The sequence below is a fragment of the Esox lucius genome, chromosome 23, assembly GCF_011004845.1.
Source record: "Esox lucius isolate fEsoLuc1 chromosome 23, fEsoLuc1.pri, whole genome shotgun sequence".
NCBI lineage: Eukaryota > Metazoa > Chordata > Actinopteri > Esociformes > Esocidae > Esox > Esox lucius.
The window spans coordinates 2278358-2300986 of NC_047591.1; the positions used below are offsets into that span (position 1 = coordinate 2278358).

Sequence of the window (22629 nt, forward strand, 5' to 3'; positions counted from 1 at the left end):
TTAAGCATTGTGCCAAGTCCCATCACGTGAATCGTCTGCACGCCACGGCTGCTCTACTGACTGAGCTGTAGTGGTACAGCCGTCTTTCAGCAGGGCCAAACAGGGTCCCATTCACTGTGATGGGCACCTGTATTAGGCATTGGTGCAGACTAGACTAGATCTTTGAATTAACCCTGAACTTTTGTTCATCCTGTCCTCTTGGTCACCTTATCAAGCTTTCTTTCACCATTTCCCAGTGTCTTTTTCATTACAGCCCAGGTGTCTGTCCTCATCAATCAGGGATGTGCTGCTATTGACCAAGGCCTATGGCAATATCTATGAGGAGTATCAAAGGCAGACTTACACAGACATTTGGGAACATTGTACATCACATCAAGCAGACTAATGGAACACAGTGTCAAATCTAACATGATGATGCCGATTGGACTGTGCCCTAAAGCAGGGGTTACCACCCATTCTCAATAAATGTTTTATTTTTGTATTGTAATACCAGAAAATGTTCATAAAATATCTGAAGTTATATTGGAATGATAGTGTTTCACAACATTAATTCACCACAAAGTATTTTGAGTGCATACAAAAGCACTATTAGTCAAATGGAAAAGTTGCACCCACCTTCTCTATTGACATCAATAAGACATGCAATTATCTCTCCTTAAACTAACAATTAAATACATGGACCAGTGTTTTATATTTTTAATAGACCTGAAAACCCTTTTTAAAGCTTTTGTAAGTTGCTCAACCAAAAGGGAAAATACATGTAGGGAGTGTGCTATAAGGGGAGAGTTAGTTTGGATGCGAAATGGTGTTGCTGTATTTCAACTATCTATTTTACAGCTTTACCCCTGCCTATCAAATGTCTTTGACATAAAATGTATCAAAAATAAATTTGCACTGAACAATATTCATACGTAATCTGGTTAAAATGGAATTTTTGAAATGAGCCGTCAATGGCAATCACTCTATTCAGGCATATATATATTTTGTTATACTGCAGGATGTTGGGATCAAAAAGAGTTAGACTGTGTGGGAGAAAATAAATATTACGACAGAGACAGAGATATCAAACTTAAGATGGTGTTATAAAAACATGGCTGATAATACAGAAGGCTGGTGCCACCTTAATTGGGGAGGATGGGCTCATAGTAACGGCCAATCTGCTTACTCCATTTCTGGCAATTATTATGAGCCGTCCTGCCATCACCAGACTCCTGCGGAAGATATCATTTTGGAATGAAGGAGAGGAGCATCAAAATTGATACAGGAAAGAGTTGGTTAAAAAAACAAGGGGAGTGTATGATCCTCAGAAAAGGGCCGGATCCAGTGAAACAATAATTAACACAGAATAAAGATAAGGAGAATAGGAGGTTAAAACAAAGCAGAGATATGCTCCATTACCTACAAATTAAACAACCCCAACTTCAACACCAACCCCTCCCTGACCCAATGACCCCACATTTACTGGCCAGATTGAACACCTGTTGAAGGAAGATCTGCCCCTGTAAGGGAGAAATCTGCATCAAAACATACATTATATCACAACTACTACATCAGGATGCCTGTCTAACTTACTGTACCATCCATTTCTGCCTTTGAAAACAATAAAGAAAACCAATCCATTAGCATATTATTGGGGATTTTTTTTTTTTGCTCCAATGCCTCAGGAAGCCCAGTTTTAGCAAGATATTAGTGAGAGTTCACCCGTTTAGTTGTTAGTCCAAATAGGTCAAGTTTATTTTCTTTAAAGGGATAAATATTTCAACAGCACACAGAAAAAAATGCCAAAAACTTCAGAGAAAAGCTAAAAAGGTGTGAAAATATGAAGACGAAGGGTCCCAGGCAGAGCATGTTCATTGTTTTGTCCAGAACTAAATTGGCAATTGGTCTGGGAAACATATTGTATGTAATTTCTTAGTTAGTCACTACAGTTAAATATATCTGAACAGTATTTTATCTTCTTCCACTCAGTCAAGTCAGGTTAGCTTTCAATTATCTTATTTATTTTTATTAATTTGCATATTTGGATTGACTGAAACATCAGCTCATCTATTGATAAATCCATTGTTGAACCCACAGTGTAGATAACATAGCTGGCGCTTGCCTCTTGCTGACCGGAGCACACTTGAATAGTAGTGTATCCTGGGTGGCCAACCGAATGGCACAAAGGGATATACTGGATAATAATGGAATATAAAAGGGCAAAGCTCAACATAACTATCTACTGCATCCGTCAAAGAAGGACACCTACCTGGCCAAGTGTAGTAGAATGCCAAACGAATGCTACTATGGGACGTTGCACCAATTTTAAAGAATGGACCTTTATATAATCTGCTATTTAGATGTAGACAACAAAAAGTTATCACACAAAATAAATTGTATGATTTGTCTTGACCAGGAGACATCCAGATAGTTGGTTTTTAATTTTACAAAGCCAGAGACTAAATATAAAGGTTTTGTTATAAATGTTATTTTTAGGATGCTAAGTCCACACATTAACAACTGAGAAAAAACTAAATTCAAACATTCAAAGATCCTACTCTTCAGAAATTAACCTGAAAATGTTCTTGATAAGGTTCTTTATGGAACCAGTAAAAAGCAGTTCTTTAAAACATTTGAAGGGTCCCTCCGCAGGTTGAATACCTTCTAAAAGATAAATCAGAAATCTATTCTTTTTAAATTGCATGTTCTTCCATTTAAGGTAACTGATTGTATTGTGAAGAGACATTAGTTGAGATTTTTGCCACCACAACGCCAATGATGCGACGGTCACTGTTCCCTCCAAGCCATGACAAGCCTCATGGGGAGGGGGTAGAATTGTGAAACTGACAGAATTTTTTTTTGCCAACTGCAATTTCTGTCTCTAAGTACCCAAAGCCATTTTTGATGATCATCATTCCTAATATCTAAGAGTAGTGCGGAATAATGTAAAATTGAATTAATTGGAGAGTTACGTAGTAACTTATAAGAGTAACCGTTAGATACAGCGAGGAGTCAAGATACAATGGTTGTTCCCCACAGACAGGAGACGAGGATGTGGGAGCATGTTTAGGGGAGTTTATTAACTGGGGCCTTGAGGGTGGACATATAGGGTACAACCAGGAAATGTCATAAAAATCCCAAAATAAAATGATAAAATGAATACAGACAGATAGAAAGAGATAGAAAAGGATTGTGGGGGGAAGGGGGGATACAAGCACAAGCGCCATAGCAACATATAGAAAGAGGAAGAAAAGAGTTACCCATAAGTAGCCGCCGTTTCACCCGCTTGTCCACATCAGCTACTGACGTGGCATTGAACTCAGAGCTCTCAATTGCAGCCTCATCTCTCTCTAAAACAAAAGTGACAAGGGGACAAACAGTGAGCAGTAAGGTTAATGAGAAGCCTGATGTCCGCCGCCGCCCAAGGCCTCAAGTCAAGTCAGCCCCTCTCTGCGTTTGAGCGAAACCCAAAGCCAATAAGCACGAAGCCATGAAGAAGCCCCCAAAATCATGGTTAGAGTGTTAATTCCAAAAACAAATCCCTAAATCCCAAGATAGGAAAAAAAAAAAAAAAACAAAGAAGTAAAAATCTGAATCAGTCTTTTAGCTTACAAGAGAAGCAGGGTGAGGGTAAGGTAAAAAAAAAGTTATGATAAAAATGTGTGACAATTTAGGGGGGTGGGGCCGGGGGGGGGTTTGTCGACATTGATGTATTTTTTTCGCCGTTGTTGTTTCTGTCTTCCATATCAAATGGCCACACACTCTCCGCAAAGGATTCTCTCGCATCAGAGAAGGAGGAGGACAAAAGGTAGGAAGAAAAGAAGAAAGTATGAGCAAACATGCGCACATGGTACATTAGTGTATGGAGGGGCAGAGACAGGGTGACATAAAAAGGGACTACAGGCTAAAGACACTACAGGAAGGACTGAAGGATGACAAAATAAGGGAAAAGAGAAAAGAGGTGATGGGAAATATGGTCCCATTGCAGACAACTTTACCATAACTAGATGAGAGAATAAAGGAACAATCATCGATAAATGGAGTTGGGTGGGAAGGGAAGCGAAGGGGGTAGTGGTGGAGAGGGCATGCATGGAGGAGAGGAGTAGGAGGTGGTCTGGGGGCAGCACTGGTTGCCTGTTTGTCTATGGAACACATCACAACTGGCTGTGGCAGTCAACGCTGGAAACTATGTTCCTGAGCAGGAGCGGTGGTGGGGGGGGGGGGGGGGGGGTTCAGGAAGGAGGTGTGAGGGGGAGTCGGGGGTTACCGTTAAGATGAACATGCAGCTGAGTGCCTCGGAAAGGTTCTTTTCACAACGACATCAGAGTCATTAGGCTCTCAATAAGCATCTCTCTCTGAATCCCTGAATGGGTGGGGGGGGGCACGGCACTACCACTCAGTACAATGAGTCTAGGACTGTCTTTGATGTACCACGTCCTATGAAGGGGGGATGAAGGGAAACTAAAGCCCCTGGATTGGCCTGTTACTGGTCTTTCTCAGGCAGTTAGTTTGGGAAGTTTTGGTGGACAAAGTGGAGAGCTCTCTGAAGTAGCGTTCTGAAATGAATGGAAGCTTTCTAGTTCTCAGCTAACGGTTAGGTGCGTGTGTGCGGGGCTGTGGGGTGGGGGTGGGGTGGGGGCATTTGTGTGCATCTGTGTGTGTGTGTGTGTGCGTGTATGGATGACTGGGCAATTAGGTGCTGGTGTTTGGATGTAAGCGCTTCTGAATGAGTGAATGCTATGTGTGAAGGTGCGTGTGTGTATGTGTGTATGCGTGTGAGTATGAGCTTGTTTAAAGTGTGTGTGTGTGTATTTGTATGTATGTGGGTGAGAGTGGCTGGTTGTGTAAGAAAGAGCAAGGAGGAGGAGGAGGGAGAGAACTGAAGGCTCCAGGACACTGCTAAGGGGCTAAAGAAACTAGCAGTATTAAGGCCTCTTCAGAGGAGGCCTTCTAAGGGGGCATGTTTAGAGAAAGACCAGAACTTACACAGGACACAATGAGTTAAGGGGAGAGGAACTAATCAAGAGTGGTACTAAGAGAACGGTAACGATATCCAAAGCCAGAAAAAATTCTAACCAGAATGAAACAAAAAGGAAATCAAACAAAACAGATTCAGAAACAGCCTCTCCCATGCAGTCGGCAGACAGAAACGCAGACAGACAGACCAACTGGAGGGGCTGTGTAGATTAGTATGTCGGAGGTGAGGGTGGACAGACAGACGGCATGACAGAGGGAGAATGCATGCGGGCTGGGTTGATGGGCATGGCAAGAGGCAGATGTTTTAGTGAGACACGGACAGGTGGATGAAGGGGGTGGGGAGGGGTGTGGTATCGTGAGAGTGTGCGACGCAGGTTTTGGGGTTGCCACAGTAACAAGACTTCATTCGCAAGGGGAGGTGTCGAACAACGTTTTCTTTTTTGTGGGTGGCTCTATGTTATATTAGATCAGGCTGCAATTGAGAGTTTTGCTCTACGTCTGTATAGTTTTTCATTAGTTCCCCCCAAATAAGTCTTGAATAAACTATTGCTTTCCTCTCTTCCCTCTTATCATCAACATTTCTTGAGGTAAGGATTTATCCCTTTTTTAATCTAATTTGAACATTGATGTTTAGACAAGACAGGCAATCAGTAACTATCACCAGAAAGCAGGTGGATGAGAAAGGTAGGAAGAGGAGTGGGAGCCATGGGGACAGCGCTACAAAGGGGGGGATTCAAAGGTCAGCTCAGTGACAGAGGAGTTGGAGGACAGTCAGAGTACAGAAACAGAGGAGCCATTCCTCTCGCCAGAGAGAAAAATAGATGGGGGGGTAGAAGAAGGGCTCTCTCTTTCATTCTTTCAGAGGTTTTCCTCTTCTTTGGTGGTGGCTTTCTTTACTCCTCAGGTGGCTGGAAAGGAAAAGGTTATAAACACAAAGGGAAGGCAGTTCTGTGAGAGTGGGTGAAATCACAGCATTGATGACACTGTGTTAAGATCACAGCATTGATGAGACTGCATTGAGATCACAGCATTTATGAGTCTGTATTGAGATCACAGCATTGATGAGATTAAATTAAGATCACAATGTGGATTAAACTGTATTGAGATCACAGCATGAATTAGACTGTATTGAGATCACAGCATGGATGAGACTATACTGCAGAGATCTGCTTGTTGGGAGAGAGAGGGCTTTTCCAGTGTTCTAACACAGGAAGGAAATACAGGAAAAGGTTTATTGGTGGAACAGTAGAAGATGCATGCATGAATGTGTGTGTACTACTGTATGTATCTGAAACACAGAAAATAATGCAATTCAAGATTAAACAGGTATTGTGTTGAGCATCATGGCTTACATCAGATGCACCTGATGATATCCAACTGGGTTTAATACATTAGGGATCATATTTCTGACTAAATTAGGTATTATTATTTTTGGCTAGTAATGTTGCTGACCTCCGGTAACATGTTCCATCATAGATTAACCACCACAACTGAACAGAATGAAAAATGACAGAAGAGTATTTGTAAAGATTCACACTTGACTAAAAAAAATTGTCTGTGTATCTGCCAATCCACTTTAGCTGGCCATGAATTTACAACTTTATGTGGTAACCGTTGTCTGGAGAAACCACAAAATCTCTAAATCTGACAGATGCCGCCAAGCTCTCTTCTAAGCGCTTTTCTACAATTCTATTTGCCCAGAAAACACTGGAGTAAAATAGACAAGAAAAAACACACAAACCATTATGATTCAGTACTTCCAAGCTTCCAAACTTCAAAGTGGAATACGGGACTGGTATACTTTTGGAAGGAAGGCAAATAATAATTTTTAAACGCTAAACGATTTTACAGACCCAAATCTCATCCTGTGCCATTTCAGCAAAACAAAAAAACATCTTGATGTTTCAGAAAAAGAATGAGGACCCATCAACTAGGTTATAGCCTTATAAATTGACAAAAGCCCTAGATTTAGAGATCACTCAGTGTGTCAATAGCAACAATTTCCCTCCCTTTTAATTTCACATAGTAGATTATGCCTTCGATAAGGATTTTTTTGTTGCATGTGGTCTAGAAATGTATGGGCCTGCCTTTTTGCCCATGCAGTAAAGAAGTGGGAATGGGTTAGTGGTGGTAGGTGTGGTGGGTCAGGTCTGATGGGTGGAGCAGGAGGGTTGAGTGGGTGTCTGACTTTTTTCTTCGTCCTTTCCCTTCTGTATTTTTTTTAAAAGCAACAACAACAAACAACAGTCCCAGTTGTGTTCTTTGTTGCTGCGTTCAATGAAAACACGTTTTACAAAAAAACATTTCACTTACCTGGAACCTCATTTATCTTCTGCAAAAATCGAACAGGAACAACATAAGCGAAAATGTAAGTATAATCCCCTCATTTCCTACAATCCACAACTACACCTACTAATGTGCTGAGTCTGCAGTCCAAGTGTGTATTTGTGGGGTGTGTATGTGAATGAGTTAAAGAGGGAGAGAGAGAGACAGAGACATAAAAAAAAAGAAAGATCATAAAAGAAAGATCATACAAAACCCCTCTATAACATTGCAAATCAGCTATTTTCAACATGCACAGGGAGCTGGTTTCATGTGATGTTTGATTTGAATACACATTTAGATGGGCTGAATTCTTTACTCCCTCTTCTCCCCATGCCACGATCTCCAAAAACAGGGTGAGCAGTCTTCCGGCCCCAGACAGGAAATAATCACCATCATCATCGTGAAACTCCGGGCGACATTTCCGTGGTGCAACAGAGCACAGATCTGTGCAAAAAATACCGTAAAGCTCATTATAATCTGGCAGCAAGGATGATACAGTATTAAAAAAGCTTTCAAATTCAATCGCCCTGCCATATTATATTGAGGTTTACGGTATATCTGCACAGATTTATGATCTTTTGCACTGCGAAAATGTCGCCCCCCATCTCTCATTTAATGTATCGTATCTTGAAGCAACTAATTTTCATAAGAATAAAGACAGAAATGTGCAATATGCAGTTTCATTAATCTAGAAAATGTGTCATTGCCTCCTGATTGTCCATCTTTCTCCCTCTCTCTTTCTTTCTCTCTTACTCTTTCTGAGTGTTCATCAGTTCCTCTCTCTTGCCCCTCTGTCTTTTGTTGTCAGTGTTTAAATTAGATGGGGCCGCGGTATGGGGAAGACAGTTGAGAGGTGATGTTAACTCATCCCAAAGCCCTTCTCAGTCCTCTCCCACACGTCTATAAAATCATCTGGGCTCAACTTGAGCTCTGTTACCATTACATCCCATCTAACAGATGGAACTGCTAAACAGATGAGAGAGAACATTTCTTTATAAGTTCCATGATATCTGATGTGAGCTCAGCTATAACTGTGGCGACTGTTGACTAAGTGCAGCAGTCGGACTAAAGTGTATGATGCGTGTCTCAGGTGACGTACTGTGGCCGTGTGGACTCTTCTGTGTAACATAATAATTCAAGTATATTAATTGAAGTGTTTCCTATGAGAGTGTTTCCATTATCACTCACCGATGCAGGTCTTGCTGTCCGAGTGCAGGGCGTACTTCTGGTGACAGCCACACACCGGCCCCACGTCCGTATCGTCACAGGTGTGCTGGCAGCCTCCGTTCCCATAGTTACAAGTCACTAGCAACATACAAGGATTGTAAGGCAGAGGTGTAGGCCTGCACACACACACACACACACACACACACACAAACACACACACACACACAAACACACACACACTGAATATGTACTGAAATACCTTAAACTAAATCAAACTATCTTTTGGTAAGACATTTATTTACTGTGAGCTGTTTCCTATGATCTTCAGATAAAAGCCCCCCACCCAACAATAACAGAAAGACTGCCCCAGAGTGCATTCCTAATCTGGCATCATCGAGAAGCAGAATGAGCCGTGACCAGACGTTCCCTCTGCACTCGTCATGACAGGTGAGATGAGTTCACCAGACACTGAGTTGGACTGGGACACAGAGAGAAAAGAGAAGAGAAAGGGAGAGAGGAGGACAAAAAATAGAATGAAAGAAAGAAAAAGAGAAAAGAGGGACTGAGGTAGAAAGGGAAAGAGAGAAAGAGAAAAAGGAGACAATAAAGGGAAAGTTGGAAGAGGAGATGGAGCAAGCACAGAAAAACAACATGGAGAAAGAGAGTGAGTGATAGACCAAATAAAAATCAGGAAGCTCCAATGCCATCTGTTTACTGGACTATAATCGGGCGCACTGAAACCCGTTAATGTGCCCTGCTTTGATGTTTATAATAGTGTGTACGTGTGTGTGTGTGTGTGGGGGGGGGGGGTTGGTGGGGGTGGGGGTGGGTGTGGGGGGGGTTAATAGAAGGGAGAGGGAGAGATAAAGAAAGAGATGAAGCTCATGAAGTTCCTCAGTCAGTAATCACTCCTCATTTCACTCAGCCACTACAACCAAATGCGAAGTGGACATGCATTTGTTCAGCATGTGTTTTAGTACAGCTCAGCTAGACAGCGACATTCTGCTTCACGCTGCTAATGAAACACTAACGTCCAGGCTCGTAACAAACCCTTTTTTCCCCATTCAGTCGATGGGACACATTATAAAATGTTCAGGATTCCACAATGTTACTAAATTTGTTGCCAAATTAAGTGTAACTAATAAAAAGCTTACTTTCCCCTCCTGAATCGCAAATTGATTTGAAATTCCATTGCTCTGGGTGCTTGGCACAAAGGGTGAAAGAGTGGAAATTCTATTATGAGTTATGGGGCTTTTAAAACATCCATATTTCCTTTCATGAAGGTTCAGACGTGTGTGTGTGTGTGTGGGGGGGGGGGTTGGCATGTTTTCGGTCGACCTAATGAGTGTGACTGCGTGTGGTGTCATGAGTCTATTGGCCAATACTTCTATGGTGATTATTGGAATGTTGCATGAAAGCTATAATCTTAATCATTTAGTATAAAAAGTCTACTACAATTTCATCATACAGTATTCACATCATTGTCATGCCTCAGTGATAGCTTGCACCGTAGCATGCTTGTATTCTAAAAACCCTCTTCAGTTGTTAGCAAATGCACCCTGCTTAGCCTTGTGTACTGCTATTAAGAATGGGTGATGATGAGTTCTGCTTTAGTAGACACTGGGGAAGGCGGAAAGGGATAGAAAGAGAGTAAGCAACATGGATGAAAATATAAAACTAAGGCTTTGACCTTGGCCCTGATTTTGAAGGCCCCTAACTGGACTAGTGTCCAAAGTTGTCATTGATACCCGACCATTCAGTGATTACCCGTGAAAAAATACGTACATGTACAGTCTCTCTGGTTCTTCGCCAGCTCGAACCCAGGCCGGCATTCACAAGCCACGCCCCCCTTGGGTGTCTCCCGGCAGATATGGGCGCAGCCGTGGTCCTTGTTCATGCAGTTCATTCCATCTGCAGAGGGAGCGAGAGACAGAGGCGATAAGACGAGAGACAACTCCTATTAATGAAAGACGAAGACTCTGGACTCTAAACTCTGTAAACTGGATACATTTGTCCCATGCTATAGCCTTATTTGACAGAGGTGAGAGGGCCAGGCAAGAAAACATTGATGGGATCGTAACCCACAGTTGACAGACTGTTTGACTGAGAGTTGTGAGCCTGGCAGACGCCAGCTGGATTACCAGAGAGTGATGAGAGCATTCAGACATTTTAGTGTTCAACAGTGAAGGGGGAGGGTGGGGGGTGTTGGGGGGGTGCAATACTAAAATGCATTACAGGCTCCTTCAGAGAGATGTGCCGTGAGATTTGTGAGCGGTGTGAAAAATGTCAACCTGACTGCCAGAACCCCCCCCACCCCACCCTCGTCACGGCCTGGAAGGAGTGGACGAGGGTTAAATCTGTGAAAGTCAAACCCCCTCAGTCATTTTTCACTCACACTCCCCCACCACTCTTTATGACTCCCTCTCTCTCTGTAAAATACTATTTCTGTTACTAAGTATGGTTTGTTATTATTTAGACACTCTCAGAAACTAACACATTTCAAGAGATATTGTTCTGCAAAATGGCTAATAAATCAATGGGAAATCTTTGTCTGAGTGTGTGCGCATTTCTACGCGAGTGGCCAAAAAAGCCATGAAAAATATCCTGGGAGATGAACTCCAAAGGTACCTCTGTTCATCCCTCGACACCCTCTGAGATGGAAGACTGGCAGAGGGAGATGGCTCTGATCAAACGGAGGCTGAGGACCCTAGTGTTTTCCTTCCCTAATTGCGCAAAGCCTGTTTCAGGCTCTCTGACTTCCTGCCCGAGTCCAATTAGGGTCAGAGAGACATTAGGGGTGGCATATTAAAGAGTCTCCCCCCAAACTCACACTTATCGGTCAGAGAAACGATGCCAGGATCAATTAAGCCAAGTGTACATCTATGGCCATGCTTGGGTCCTCCTTGTTCAGTCCACCTCTTCTCCTGGATCCCTAGTTTAGTGGTGATCTAAGGTATTTTCCTGTCAGTCCAGTGCTTTCCACCTCACAGTCCCCTTCTCTCCCCAACCCATTTGAAGGTTGCTTCAGCCCCGGCCTATTGATTTACACAGCAGCCTGCTGCGCTAATAACTTAAATGGGCCACTATTTAAATCTTCATTAGTGGTGGGGGGGTGAGGTGGGGGGTGGAGGAAACTTGGGGGCCAAAACTCTTGCGGCGCTTGAAAACGCAGCCAAAGATATCATTAGGGGCTGGGAAGGGCCTGGAAAAGCTACACGAGGAATATTTAGGAATGTCTCCTAGTTGAGAGTAGGCGTCAGCAGATAAATGTCTTGTGTGTACGTGTATATATGTGTGTATGTGTATATGTGTGTGCAGATGTGTGTGCATGTGTGTGCACGCGTGCTGAGTGTGTGATGACTGATGGGTGTAAGCGTAAGTGTGGGCAAGTAAATCACTTACTAAGACACCTTGATGTTCTTTAAAAATGCTTGTTTTCATCCAAATAAAACCCACATGATTAAGGTGAGATGCCGGACCCATAGAAGAGAGATGAATGGAGAAAATTAGGACATAAAAATATGAGATGTGTGTCCCTCTAAAGGAAACTGTACTGGGAATCCAATGCCCATGGAATGGATTCTCTCACAAGGGACGGTCTCCAGGAATACACCATCGTCCTCCAATCTCCTTCCTCTTTGCCACCTCAAGGAGCACTCGTTTGACCCCCTCAGGTTCTCTTGCGGTGTGTACCTCATTAGGGGTTCCTCCCTGAGACTGGCTCCGAGAGCCCCTTGCACAGACAAAGACCAAAATGTCCTTCTTTGGCACCAGAATTGAAACACTCTCTGGATATTGAAAGAGCTGAGGTGGTAGATTTTTTTTTAATTATTAGGCTAATGTTCTAAAGATATTGTAAAATGCAAAGTGTGTGTATTTCTGGAAAATGCAACAATTATTCTTCAAATACAGTGAGAATACAACGTATAGTGTGACCCTGGTCATTTAAATAAGGAAATCTTTCTTCATGGAAAAGGGATATCTACCGCCACTACAAACTGCAACCACCACAATGCAACCCAAGAGCGAAAACCTATGAGGTAACAGTTGAAGAAATACACAGTGGCTGTTTTCTAAACTAAATCTATGGTTCATTTAAACCTGGGAGAAGTCAAATAAACCCTGAGAATGAGAGGTGGAGAGGGACCCCCGAACTCAGCACAATGTGGCCTGAAACAGCAAACAGAGCCAGGGGCCGCCAGGGGCCGCGCGCTCCGCTGGCCTTCCTGTACGTCCCACATGAAGTGATGGCTGGTTGCAGAAAGCAACTTAAACATTCACATTCACTCAAACCTAAAGCCCAACGCAACTGGTCCATATACAGTACACACCGTGCAATATCATATTTCACGCTCTGACGGCCTGGGTTTGAATCGCACATCAGCGAAATAAAGAGGGGACGTGGTGTAGAGAGAAATGAAGGGGTAGAGAGGGAAGATACAGAAAGGAAACAGTGAAAGGGTGAAATGGGGAGAGTGAAAGAGAAATAGAGGGAGAGACTGAAATACTATATCACGGTGTGCAGCAAACACACAAAAAAAGAAGTTAAATAAAAGTGAAAAGGTGAGAGTTGAGCTTGTCAGTTGGGCTGACAGGTCCATTCCAACTCCCCGTGCTCATTGTTTTGACTTGGGAGGTCAGCGAGTGCAAGGCTACTGAATCACTCTGGAGCGGAGCAGTACCGTAGTGCGTCCAGATAAGACAAATCCTGTGGCCCGACCCAACACCATGCAGCCCCCGCTCCCTTCTCAGGAGCCAAATGCTTGGTCCAAACATATCACAGCCCTGTTATTACAACCAGAACAACCAGCAGAACGCATTGACTCTTGGACCTGGATGAGAAATTTAAGATAGAGAGGTTGAAAGACATGGAGGAGGTGAAAGAGTGAGAATGAGGGGGAGATAGTGGGGGGGTTAGAGACTGTGAAAGCAGATGGAAGACAGAGAGAGAGAAAAACAGGCAATCAGAGAAACTGAGAGAGTCAGTGAGAAAGAGGCTGGGAGTGAGAGGGTGAGTGAGAGAGGGGGGATTGAGAGAGAAAGAGGGAGAGAGGGAGAATGAAAGACAGACGGGGAACCATAGAGGCCTGTTCTAGTGCCTCAGGTCTCTCCTGCCTTCAGTATCTCAACTAAGATATATGGTGATGGTAGTGTTTCCCACTGAAAGAAATAACAATAATCTTGATCTAGTAAGATATAGATGGTGGTTTATTAACAGTGGAGAGACTGAGGCAGATTTCTTTTCTCTCAGTAGCGGACTCTGAAAAAACATAAGGGGACCAGGACACACAGTGGACATGGGGAGATGAGAGTATGTGCATAAAAATAAAATTTAGTTCTCTAAAGATGAAAGAAGCATAATAATAGATCCTCTAGAAAGTAAGGAACATTTATTATTTTCAGTGTATGTTATGAGAAGGATTATTTTTTAATTCAATTGAGAGTCGCTGTGGTAATGCGCATGAATCTGTTTGCTTGTGCATGCATTGGTACATGTTCACATAACCGTTTTTTTTCTACCCGGCCTGTAATGTCAGCACACTGCCATGAAGCCTCCACTTAAAATGACCCTTAAATAAACTCTTTAAAAGCTTCCAAAGCAATATCAAACAGGAAGGACTTACAAAGCCTTGCTATGACCATTAATACAATTATTTGAGCCAGGCTGAACATTCTCTTCAATAAGAGCTTTTGAGATGACTAATTAATCCTTTCTTTTAGCTGTTGCTGTGCATGTTCTGACATCAGCTCTGTTGAGACACAGCAAGAAAAAGAAAATAATATTTAAAGACAACCTTGAAGATCCCACCTCATCCATAATGTCTTTTATGAAGTAGCAAGTGTACTCACCTGTGCATAGGTAACTTTTAATCACGTAGAATAATAATAAGATGGGGCTCCCTGAGTTGCAAATTGTGGTGCAAACGTTTCCAGCAGTGTCTGGGGTGGAATAGTTTATCTGCCCCCTCTGTCACTTTATCCTGGAGCCAGACCTAGTTGTTGGTCAAAGAATACACTTTTCTCCAACCGGGGGGGAACTATCCAGCTTGATTAGGAAGTGTGATAACAAGCAGAACTGTTTGGAGAGGAGGACATATGTCTTGATGTTGGACTCTCCTGAACTCGCTGAGGAGTTGGTGTGATAAGCAAAGGTTATAAACGTATATCGAACATCATGAAATTGAGGGAGTCAAAAAACTGAGACTTTAACTGTTAATTTGATTATTTGACTGATTAAAATAAACAACAAGCACTTGGTTTAATAAAATAAAACATTAAGATATATACTCTAAGAGAGGGGTATTGGAGGATCCCTCACATTGAAACTGTGGGAACCTCTATAAGATAAGTTCCTTAAGGAAAGATTTCCATTTTAAATACAATGTGTTTTAAATTTAAAAAAATATTATTCCTTAGATAACTATTTGAAGAACCTATAGGGAATCCCCACAGTTTGTATCTTTTTAGTGTGTATATCAGAAAGACATAAAGTACAGAAGATATGTAGAAGCTAAATTGGTATTAAGTATTGATTCACACAAAAACTGCAGGCTTATTGGAGAAGAAGGCACACACAAACACATGCACACACAAACACACACCCCTTCTCTCTATCAGTGCTCTTGTAAATGCCATTTTAATTGAAATCTGTTAGACAGTCTGACGACTGAAACCACAGTGTTATAGGTACTAAGCCATGAATTTCAATGAGTGCTTTTCTATAACACGCTGCATTGACGTCCTTCAAACTGAGTGGTCTCAAATTCCAATAACCCTCCCCAATCTCTTCCTCAAATACAAAAGAGCATGCACACACACACACACAAACTCACACAGTCCCTCTCATCTTCTCTCTCTCTTTTCCTCTCTCATCCGTGGGAAGTTAAGTCTCAGGAAAGAGCAAAAGCAAAATAAGGGTGTCCTCAGTCTTCCAGGGTGTGATGTCACAATAACGGGACCGGTTAGAACCATCAATAATACTTCAAATAGCACAAGGCCTCTTCCTCGATTTGTTACATTAGTGAAACTATGTTTACATCCACATGGTGACCTGGTAGTGGGGAAGCTATGCAGGAAGCAATATCTTCAGTGGAGTTTAACAGAGTCCAGCTGTTAATCTGTGTGAAGCGAGCAACACCTTAACTACCCTGGTCATAGATCTGCTTCTAATAGCTTACAGCTAAAGTCACAGAAGAAAAGCACCAGAAGGATAACTGATTTGGAATTATTAGTCAAATAGCAATGAGCTGTAAACATACCAGGATTATTTAAATTTCAAGTGTATTCTGGGCTGGAAGATACTACTGGTTAGAAAATTGGGTCTAAAGTTGGCTGGTTCGAATCCCCAGGCTGATAAAGATCAATGGCCTTGAGCAAAGCCATTAACCCTAAGCAATCCTGTAACAGCATCTGTAAATTACTTTTTGACATATTTTCTCTGCTACTGAATTCATAACATTAAACTGAAAGTGAAGAAAAGTTGGAGAGTGCAACACATCCTCAGATACAAATCTGTCTTTATCGTGCAATTGGCCAACACCATCCAGGTTTTGGGGGTTTTAGTAATAAAAAATTATTGTTTTGCCTTGTCGTGATTTAGCAACTCATTGTGACAACTTGGATCCCTGTGAGCACAATCAAGTTAGAATGCAGGAGAGTGCATTCCTTCCAGCGCATAAGGACCTGGAATGCCCATCCGAAAGCACATATCTTTTTATAGACACCACCCGCTACAAGTTGCTACAATATAGCAGCACAATGATCACAAAAAAAATATCACAGAATTGGGGAGGAAATAAAGGATTTTCTGAGCAGTAGCTTTTTATTTGTTTGAAAAATATATAAACAATATTAAAGGAAACAAAAGTGTTCTGTCCAAGTATTTTGTGTGGCCTCCCATAAAAATGTAAACAGCTAGCTTTTTAAACTGTAGCCAGTTCTACTATTTTTATGTAGTAATACTGTATGGTACATTTTTCCTTTCTGAATTCCCCAAATGTTTATCTGCTCCATCTGCAGACTTGCCCTGCAAGTAAGTTTTAATCTTTATTGCAGTGTTTGGGGGCATTATCATTTTGAAAGACAGCGCCTTTGTCAATCAGTCAAAGATGGCCATTTCTTATAAGAAATCATCTCATGACTTGACATGTAATTAAGTGGCAGATGATGCTGCCAGATGCTGAGCCAGCAGTTCACTGGATTTCCATCTTTATCATAAGGATGGGACCCTTAAGCCATTGTCCTGCTGAAAGGTGAATGTCCTCCCAAGCTCCAGTTTTTAAACGATTGAAATCAGGATCCCACTGTATTGTAAGGATGGGACCCTTAAGCTAATGACCAGCTAAAAGGTGAATTTCCTCACAAGCTTCAGTTTTTGGAGGACTGAAAAAGGTTAACTTGCAGTTTATTCCTTTATTTTGGTCCATCCATTCTTCCTTCAATTTATAAACACACAATAAAAAACATGTCTGATGAGAAGCATCCCCAGAACATAAGGGAAACTCCACACAAGACAGAGTTATGCAGATGTCTTGATATGGTTGACTGGTGCACTGGCTCCCATACAGTGACAGCTGACCTCTTTGTGGCTTCTCTCATGTCTCAAGTCTCCTTCCTTTTTGAGCACTAAGTTTTGAGGAACTGCCCTTTTTTGGCCTGGCTGTGTGGTTTGATGCAGCTTCCACTTCCTGTTTGTTGATCCAACTTTGCTCAATGGAATATTTAAACACTTGGAAAGTATTTTGAACCCTTTTTCTAATCCATTAATTTATATTACTTTATCTCAAATTTCTATAGAATGTTCTTTGGTCATCATCTTCCTTCAGGTAAGGTAACTGGCTCCTCATTAGGTGAATTTCTTCCATCTGTGATAATTGGAGCTTCCAGAGAATAGATACAAAATTTAAAATTGTATCTAAAAATATTTCCAAACTTAAAAACAATGTCACCTTAGAAATATAATTTTGCATTTCAATGTTTTCAAATATGAATACAATTTCAATGTACCATTTGTAATTCAGTAACATGAGAGAATTGGTCAGGGATCACAATCATTTTGTAAAGCAAACAAATCAGCAACATCGATAATACTGATAATTAAAAATAGTTGACACAGAATTTCATAAAACAATTGGTAAGATCTATGTGGGACAAACCCCCAAAATATAATAAGATTGAACATTACGGAGGCGGTGGCAATGCTAAACTAAGTTCTTCACTACACAACAACTATAGTCTTATGCACTTAAATTAAGGCTTCAAAAAAGAAAAATTAGCAATTTGCATGGCACGGGAGCACAACAGTGACACACACTGTCTGCTTTCATAAAGTTTATTTTAGTATGGCTTCATGGAATGAGCGTTTTGAAGTGAGACATTGTTTATCTTGAACGCATGATTAAGCTGCACATTAATGAATGCTCACATGAAAGGAAGTTGAGAATAGAGAGATTGCTCTCCCTGAACAGTGTTTATATTTGTTTTATTTATTTGTTTTATTTGTGTTTAACAGCGTATTTATTAAGTTTCTTAACCCCAATGTTTCCATTGGGGGCAACTTCATCAGTGTTGACCTCCAAGGACCAAACTGATTTTTTTTTGTCCCAGATTCTTTGCTCTCGTCCTAAATGATTCTCTTTCTAATTGCTTTGAAATTATGGACTCATTGGATGGTGGATATTACGAATGCTACCAGTGTTGCAGGAGCTGTGAACATTTTGCCCTGTTCCAAGATAAAGTTTGACAACTGCTTTCCTTCTGAGGGCCTCAGAGAAAATGTTGGTACTGTATGCAAACAGGCTATCTACAGAAGCTACCAGAAAAATCCTCCTAACCTCCTAACTTCTCATTTTTCTCCACACTGATGGATGCACATTGCACGGGTGTAATGGGAGTATGTCCAAACGACAGATTATCTTTGGTGGAGTGACCATTGACCTGTAGGAATCCCCCTGTCAGGATCTCCCCAAAGACTTCAGTTCAAAAATCTTTAGGGAACGATTCACAGGATTTTCAATTCATGTAATGATTTTCAGAGTCCACAAATTCTGTATTTCTATGCAACAGTAACTTTCTGAAAAATGCATCTCCAGTAAGTCCATTTATTGCCGGAACGCATAAGCGGAGCTGGCCTAGAAGAGCGAATGTCTCTTACTGAGTGAGTGAGTGCCTGACTGACTGACAGAGTACTCCTGGTTAAATAGCGTAGTGGTTAGAGACGCGGGCTCCGGAACCACAGGTCCCGCGTTCGCTTCCCATAACAGTCAAAATACATTATGCCTGACATTCAGGACAGACAAAAATTTTGTCTGTCCTGAATGTAATAGGAAGCCTAAAACAAAACAGTTCTGGTGGATATTAGGATTTGTTCTGGATAGACAAACACTTCGCGGGCCTCACGATTCTCTCATCTATTCACTTGACAAAAAAGTCAGTTACCGTTAGTGATGGCCATTTGAGGCTTCATAAATGTTTTCTAGCAGCAGGATATTATGCTAGCAGTGCTAACTCAGATTTTCTTTTTCAAAATAAAAGCCATCATTGAACTATATACACTCACCTAAAGGATTATTAGGAACACCATACTAATACTGTGTTTGACCCCCTTTCGCCTTCAGAACTGCCTTAATTCTACTTGGCATTGATTCAACAAGGTGCTGAAAGCATTCTTTAGAAATGTTGGCCCATATTGATAGGATAGCATCTTGCAGTTGATGGAGATTTGTGGGATGCACATCCAGGGCACGAAGCTCCCGTTCCACCACATCCCAAAGATGCTCTATTGGGTTGAGATCTGGTAATTGTGGGGGCCATTTCAGTACAGTGAACTCATTGTCATGTTCAAGAAACCAATTTGAAATGATTCAAGCTTTGTGACATGGTGCATTATGCTGCTGGAAGTAGCCATCAGAAGATGGGTACATGGTGGTCATAAAGGGATGGACATGTTCAGAAACAATGCTCAGGTAGGCCGTGGCATTTAAACGATGCCCAATTGGCACTAAGGGGCCTAAAGTGTGCCAAGAAAACATCCCTCACACCATTACACCACCACCAGCCTGCACAGTGGTAACAAGGCATGATGGATCCATGTTCTCATTCTGTTTACGCCAAATTCTGACTCTACCATCTGAATGTCTCAACAGAAATCGAGACTCATCAGACCAGGCAACATTCTTCTAGTCTTCAACTGTCCAATTTTGGTGAGCGCGTGCAAATTGTAGCCTCTTTTTCCTATTTGTAGTGGAGATGAGTGGTACCCGGTGGGGTCTTCTGCTGTTGTAGCCCATCCGCCTCAAGGATGTGCATGTTGTGGCTTCACAAATGCTTTGCTGCATACCTCGGTTGTAACAAGTGGTTATTTCAGTCAAAGTTGCTCTTCTATCAGCTTGAATCAGTCGGCCCATTCTCCTCTGACCTCTAGCATCAACAAGGCATTTTCGCCCACAGGACTGCCGCATACTGGATGTTTTTCCCTTTTCACACCATTCGTTGTAAACCCTAGAAATGGTTGTGCGTGAAAATCCCAGTAACTGAGCAGATTGTGAAATACTCCGACCGGTCCGTCTGGCACCAACAACCATGCCACGCTCAAAATTGCTTAAATCACCTTTCTTTCCCATCCTGACATTCAGTTTGGAGTTCAGGAGATTGTCTTGACCAGGACCACACCCCTAAATGCATTGAAGCAATTGCCATGTTGATTGGATAATTGCATTAATGAGAAATTGAACAGGTGTTCCTAATAATCCTTTAGGTGAGTGTAAATTAATATAGTTAAGAATCTAGTCTGTACATTTTATGTTTAATGTCTTTCTTTTTCACAGACTAGATTGTTAACTATATTGCCTTATACATTTAAATTATGGCTTTTATTGTGATAAAGAAAATCTGAGTGCTGCCAGCATAATATCCTCCTGCTAAAATAACGCTAATGCCTTGAAGGGCCATCACTAGTTATCGTCACCTTTATTGATAGATACTGTATCTATGTCATTTACGAATGGCTAATTAGCTGTTAAAATGGCCAGTGGCAAAAGAGGATTTGTTCAGGAAAGACAAAAAACCCGCTGGCGACATGATTCTCTCATCTTTTCACTTGAAGAAAAAGTCTGTTATCGTCACCTATATTGATACAGTAGTTATTGTATCAATGTCATTCACGAATGGCTAATAAGCTGTTAAAACGGCCAGTGGAAAAAGCCATAAAGTTCATAGATGCTATTTGTGGTGGAGGTAAACTTAATAAGAAACGTTACTCAGTTTAACACTAGTTAATGGTGTCTAACAAAATATTCAAAGTTGGCGTGATGTTAATGAGTGAAAATTATATAATGTCAAGAGGCTATACTAATACCCAGCAATTGTGCAGTTTGGTTGCAAAGTGCTTTACGACACTGCCTTTCACGTGGGCGAACCGGGTTCAATTCTCATGATGGCAGCCACAATTCAACACATTCTATTGCGGGCCAGCTGAACTAGGCTTGCCTGGTTTCTTGTTTTATTAGTGATGTTGTACTTGAGTAAAAACTGTCTGCTATAAGATTCTCAGAGATGTTTTACTGTTCCCTCTTCTAGTGACTATATTTTAGTGGTTCATTAGACACACCGTCGAAATATGGATACATTTTAAAACAATAAATATAATTTTTAATTTAATAAGTCATATAGGAGAGAGCATCTCAGAATATAAGGAAAAATACATGTAATGCTAGAGGTAGCACATGTGCTTCCATCCCCATATAACTGACACATTGTAATTGAAAACAGACTACGTCATTCACACTCGTATTAATAAAACATTTCCACTCAACTATGACCAAATCTGGCCCAAAAATAGTGCATGAGGGGCTTCAAAAGAAAGTATGGCAGGAGAAGAGAACAAATGTCAAGTGGACCATCTTCTGACGTGAATCAGAACCCCCAGAGAGAGTGAGACAGAGAGAAAAAAGATGGAGAGAAAGTTAGGGAGTGAGAAATAGAGAGTAACTCACAACCAAACCATTGGGTCTCATTCAAAGCCTTCACACAAACTGCAATAATATTTAAATAAAGTATTTATAAAATGGAGGAAGGGTTTGTGTTTAAGAGGGAGGCTGAGTGCGGTCGGAGTGTTCTCCTGTGCCCAGTCACTTCCACCATGTTCTGATGTCCAGCCATGTGTGTGCCTGACTGTGTATTTGTGTGTGCGTGTCGGGAATGCATGTGTGTGTGCGCTGGAAAGGCATTATTGAGATCAGTCTGGACAGACGATCCTTGTATTTAATGCAGGTCAGAGAAAGGTCTGTAGCCATACAAAACTGAGAAACTGAGAAAAAACTGAGAAAAAACCTTGGAGCATGAAAATACTAAACCCTTCTCCCATTGATTCAACATGGGACAAAATACACTATCAAATATTTAACACTTGCACTTTTGCACTTTATTAGCTAGCATCTTGCACAATAAAATGTATCCCTATGCATTTTAAATAACAGAACCAAAACCCCATACATCCAAACAGACACACAGGAAAGTAAACTCACTCTGTTTTTTTAATCATAATATAATACTTTTTACGTTTCTTTCCACAATTGTACAACTGACCCTGTGTTTTACAGTCATGGCCAAAAGTATTGTTACATTTGTCTTTAAATAACTCACAGCTGTCTCTAAACAAATGAGTTGCAATTGAACAAAGTATTTGGTCTCCATCGTTGTTTATTTTCCAGTTAAAGTTACGCAACCTTTACTTTCATTCAGATCCTAATATATCATTTTAAATCACAGAGGTAAGCAGACAAAATAATTAATGCTCTACATTCAATATTTGGTATCACAGCCTTGAGTCAAAATAACTGCAATCAAATGCATTTTATAGCCATGGGTGAGCTTTCTGCATCTCTCTACTGGCAGTTTGGACAACTCTTTCTATGCAAAATGCTTCAGTTCACCCAGATTTAAATTTTCCTTCCAACTTCTGTTTCTTTCAGATCTCTACCCAGGATTTAAATACATTTTAGAGATGGCCACTTCAAATTAGTCCAGTCAATCCTAGGTGCTTTATTAAGTACATAGGTGGTCATTGTCCTGCTAGGCCACCCATGACCTTTGACAGAGGCCCAACTTTCTGATAAGGATGCCACACAGCGCTCTAAAATTCTACTGGTTTCATGATGCCATATACAGTTGTGCTCATTTGTT

At 41.4% G+C, this 22629-nt stretch overlaps 1 protein-coding gene across 6 annotated transcripts in view; it reads right to left on the reverse strand.

Moving 5' to 3' along the window:
* Positions 1 to 22629, reverse strand: part of scube1 (signal peptide, CUB domain, EGF-like 1) — a 118397-nt gene that overhangs the window by 39619 nt on the left and 56149 nt on the right. For 2 of the 6 annotated variants that reach the window (XM_029116956.2, XM_029116955.2), the window contains exons 5-8: positions 10234 to 10359; positions 8470 to 8586; positions 7672 to 7725; positions 3240 to 3329 (exon numbers count right to left, since the gene is read on the reverse strand). In XM_029116956.2, the coding sequence (XP_028972789.2) occupies positions 3240 to 3329; positions 7672 to 7725; positions 8470 to 8586; positions 10234 to 10359 (387 nt within the window). Of the gene's footprint in view, positions 1 to 3239; positions 3330 to 7671; positions 7726 to 8469; positions 8625 to 10233; positions 10360 to 22629 lie in introns of all 6 variants that reach the window. The other 4 variants (XM_034290068.1, XM_034290067.1, XM_029116958.2 and 1 more) reach the window with 3 other exon arrangements.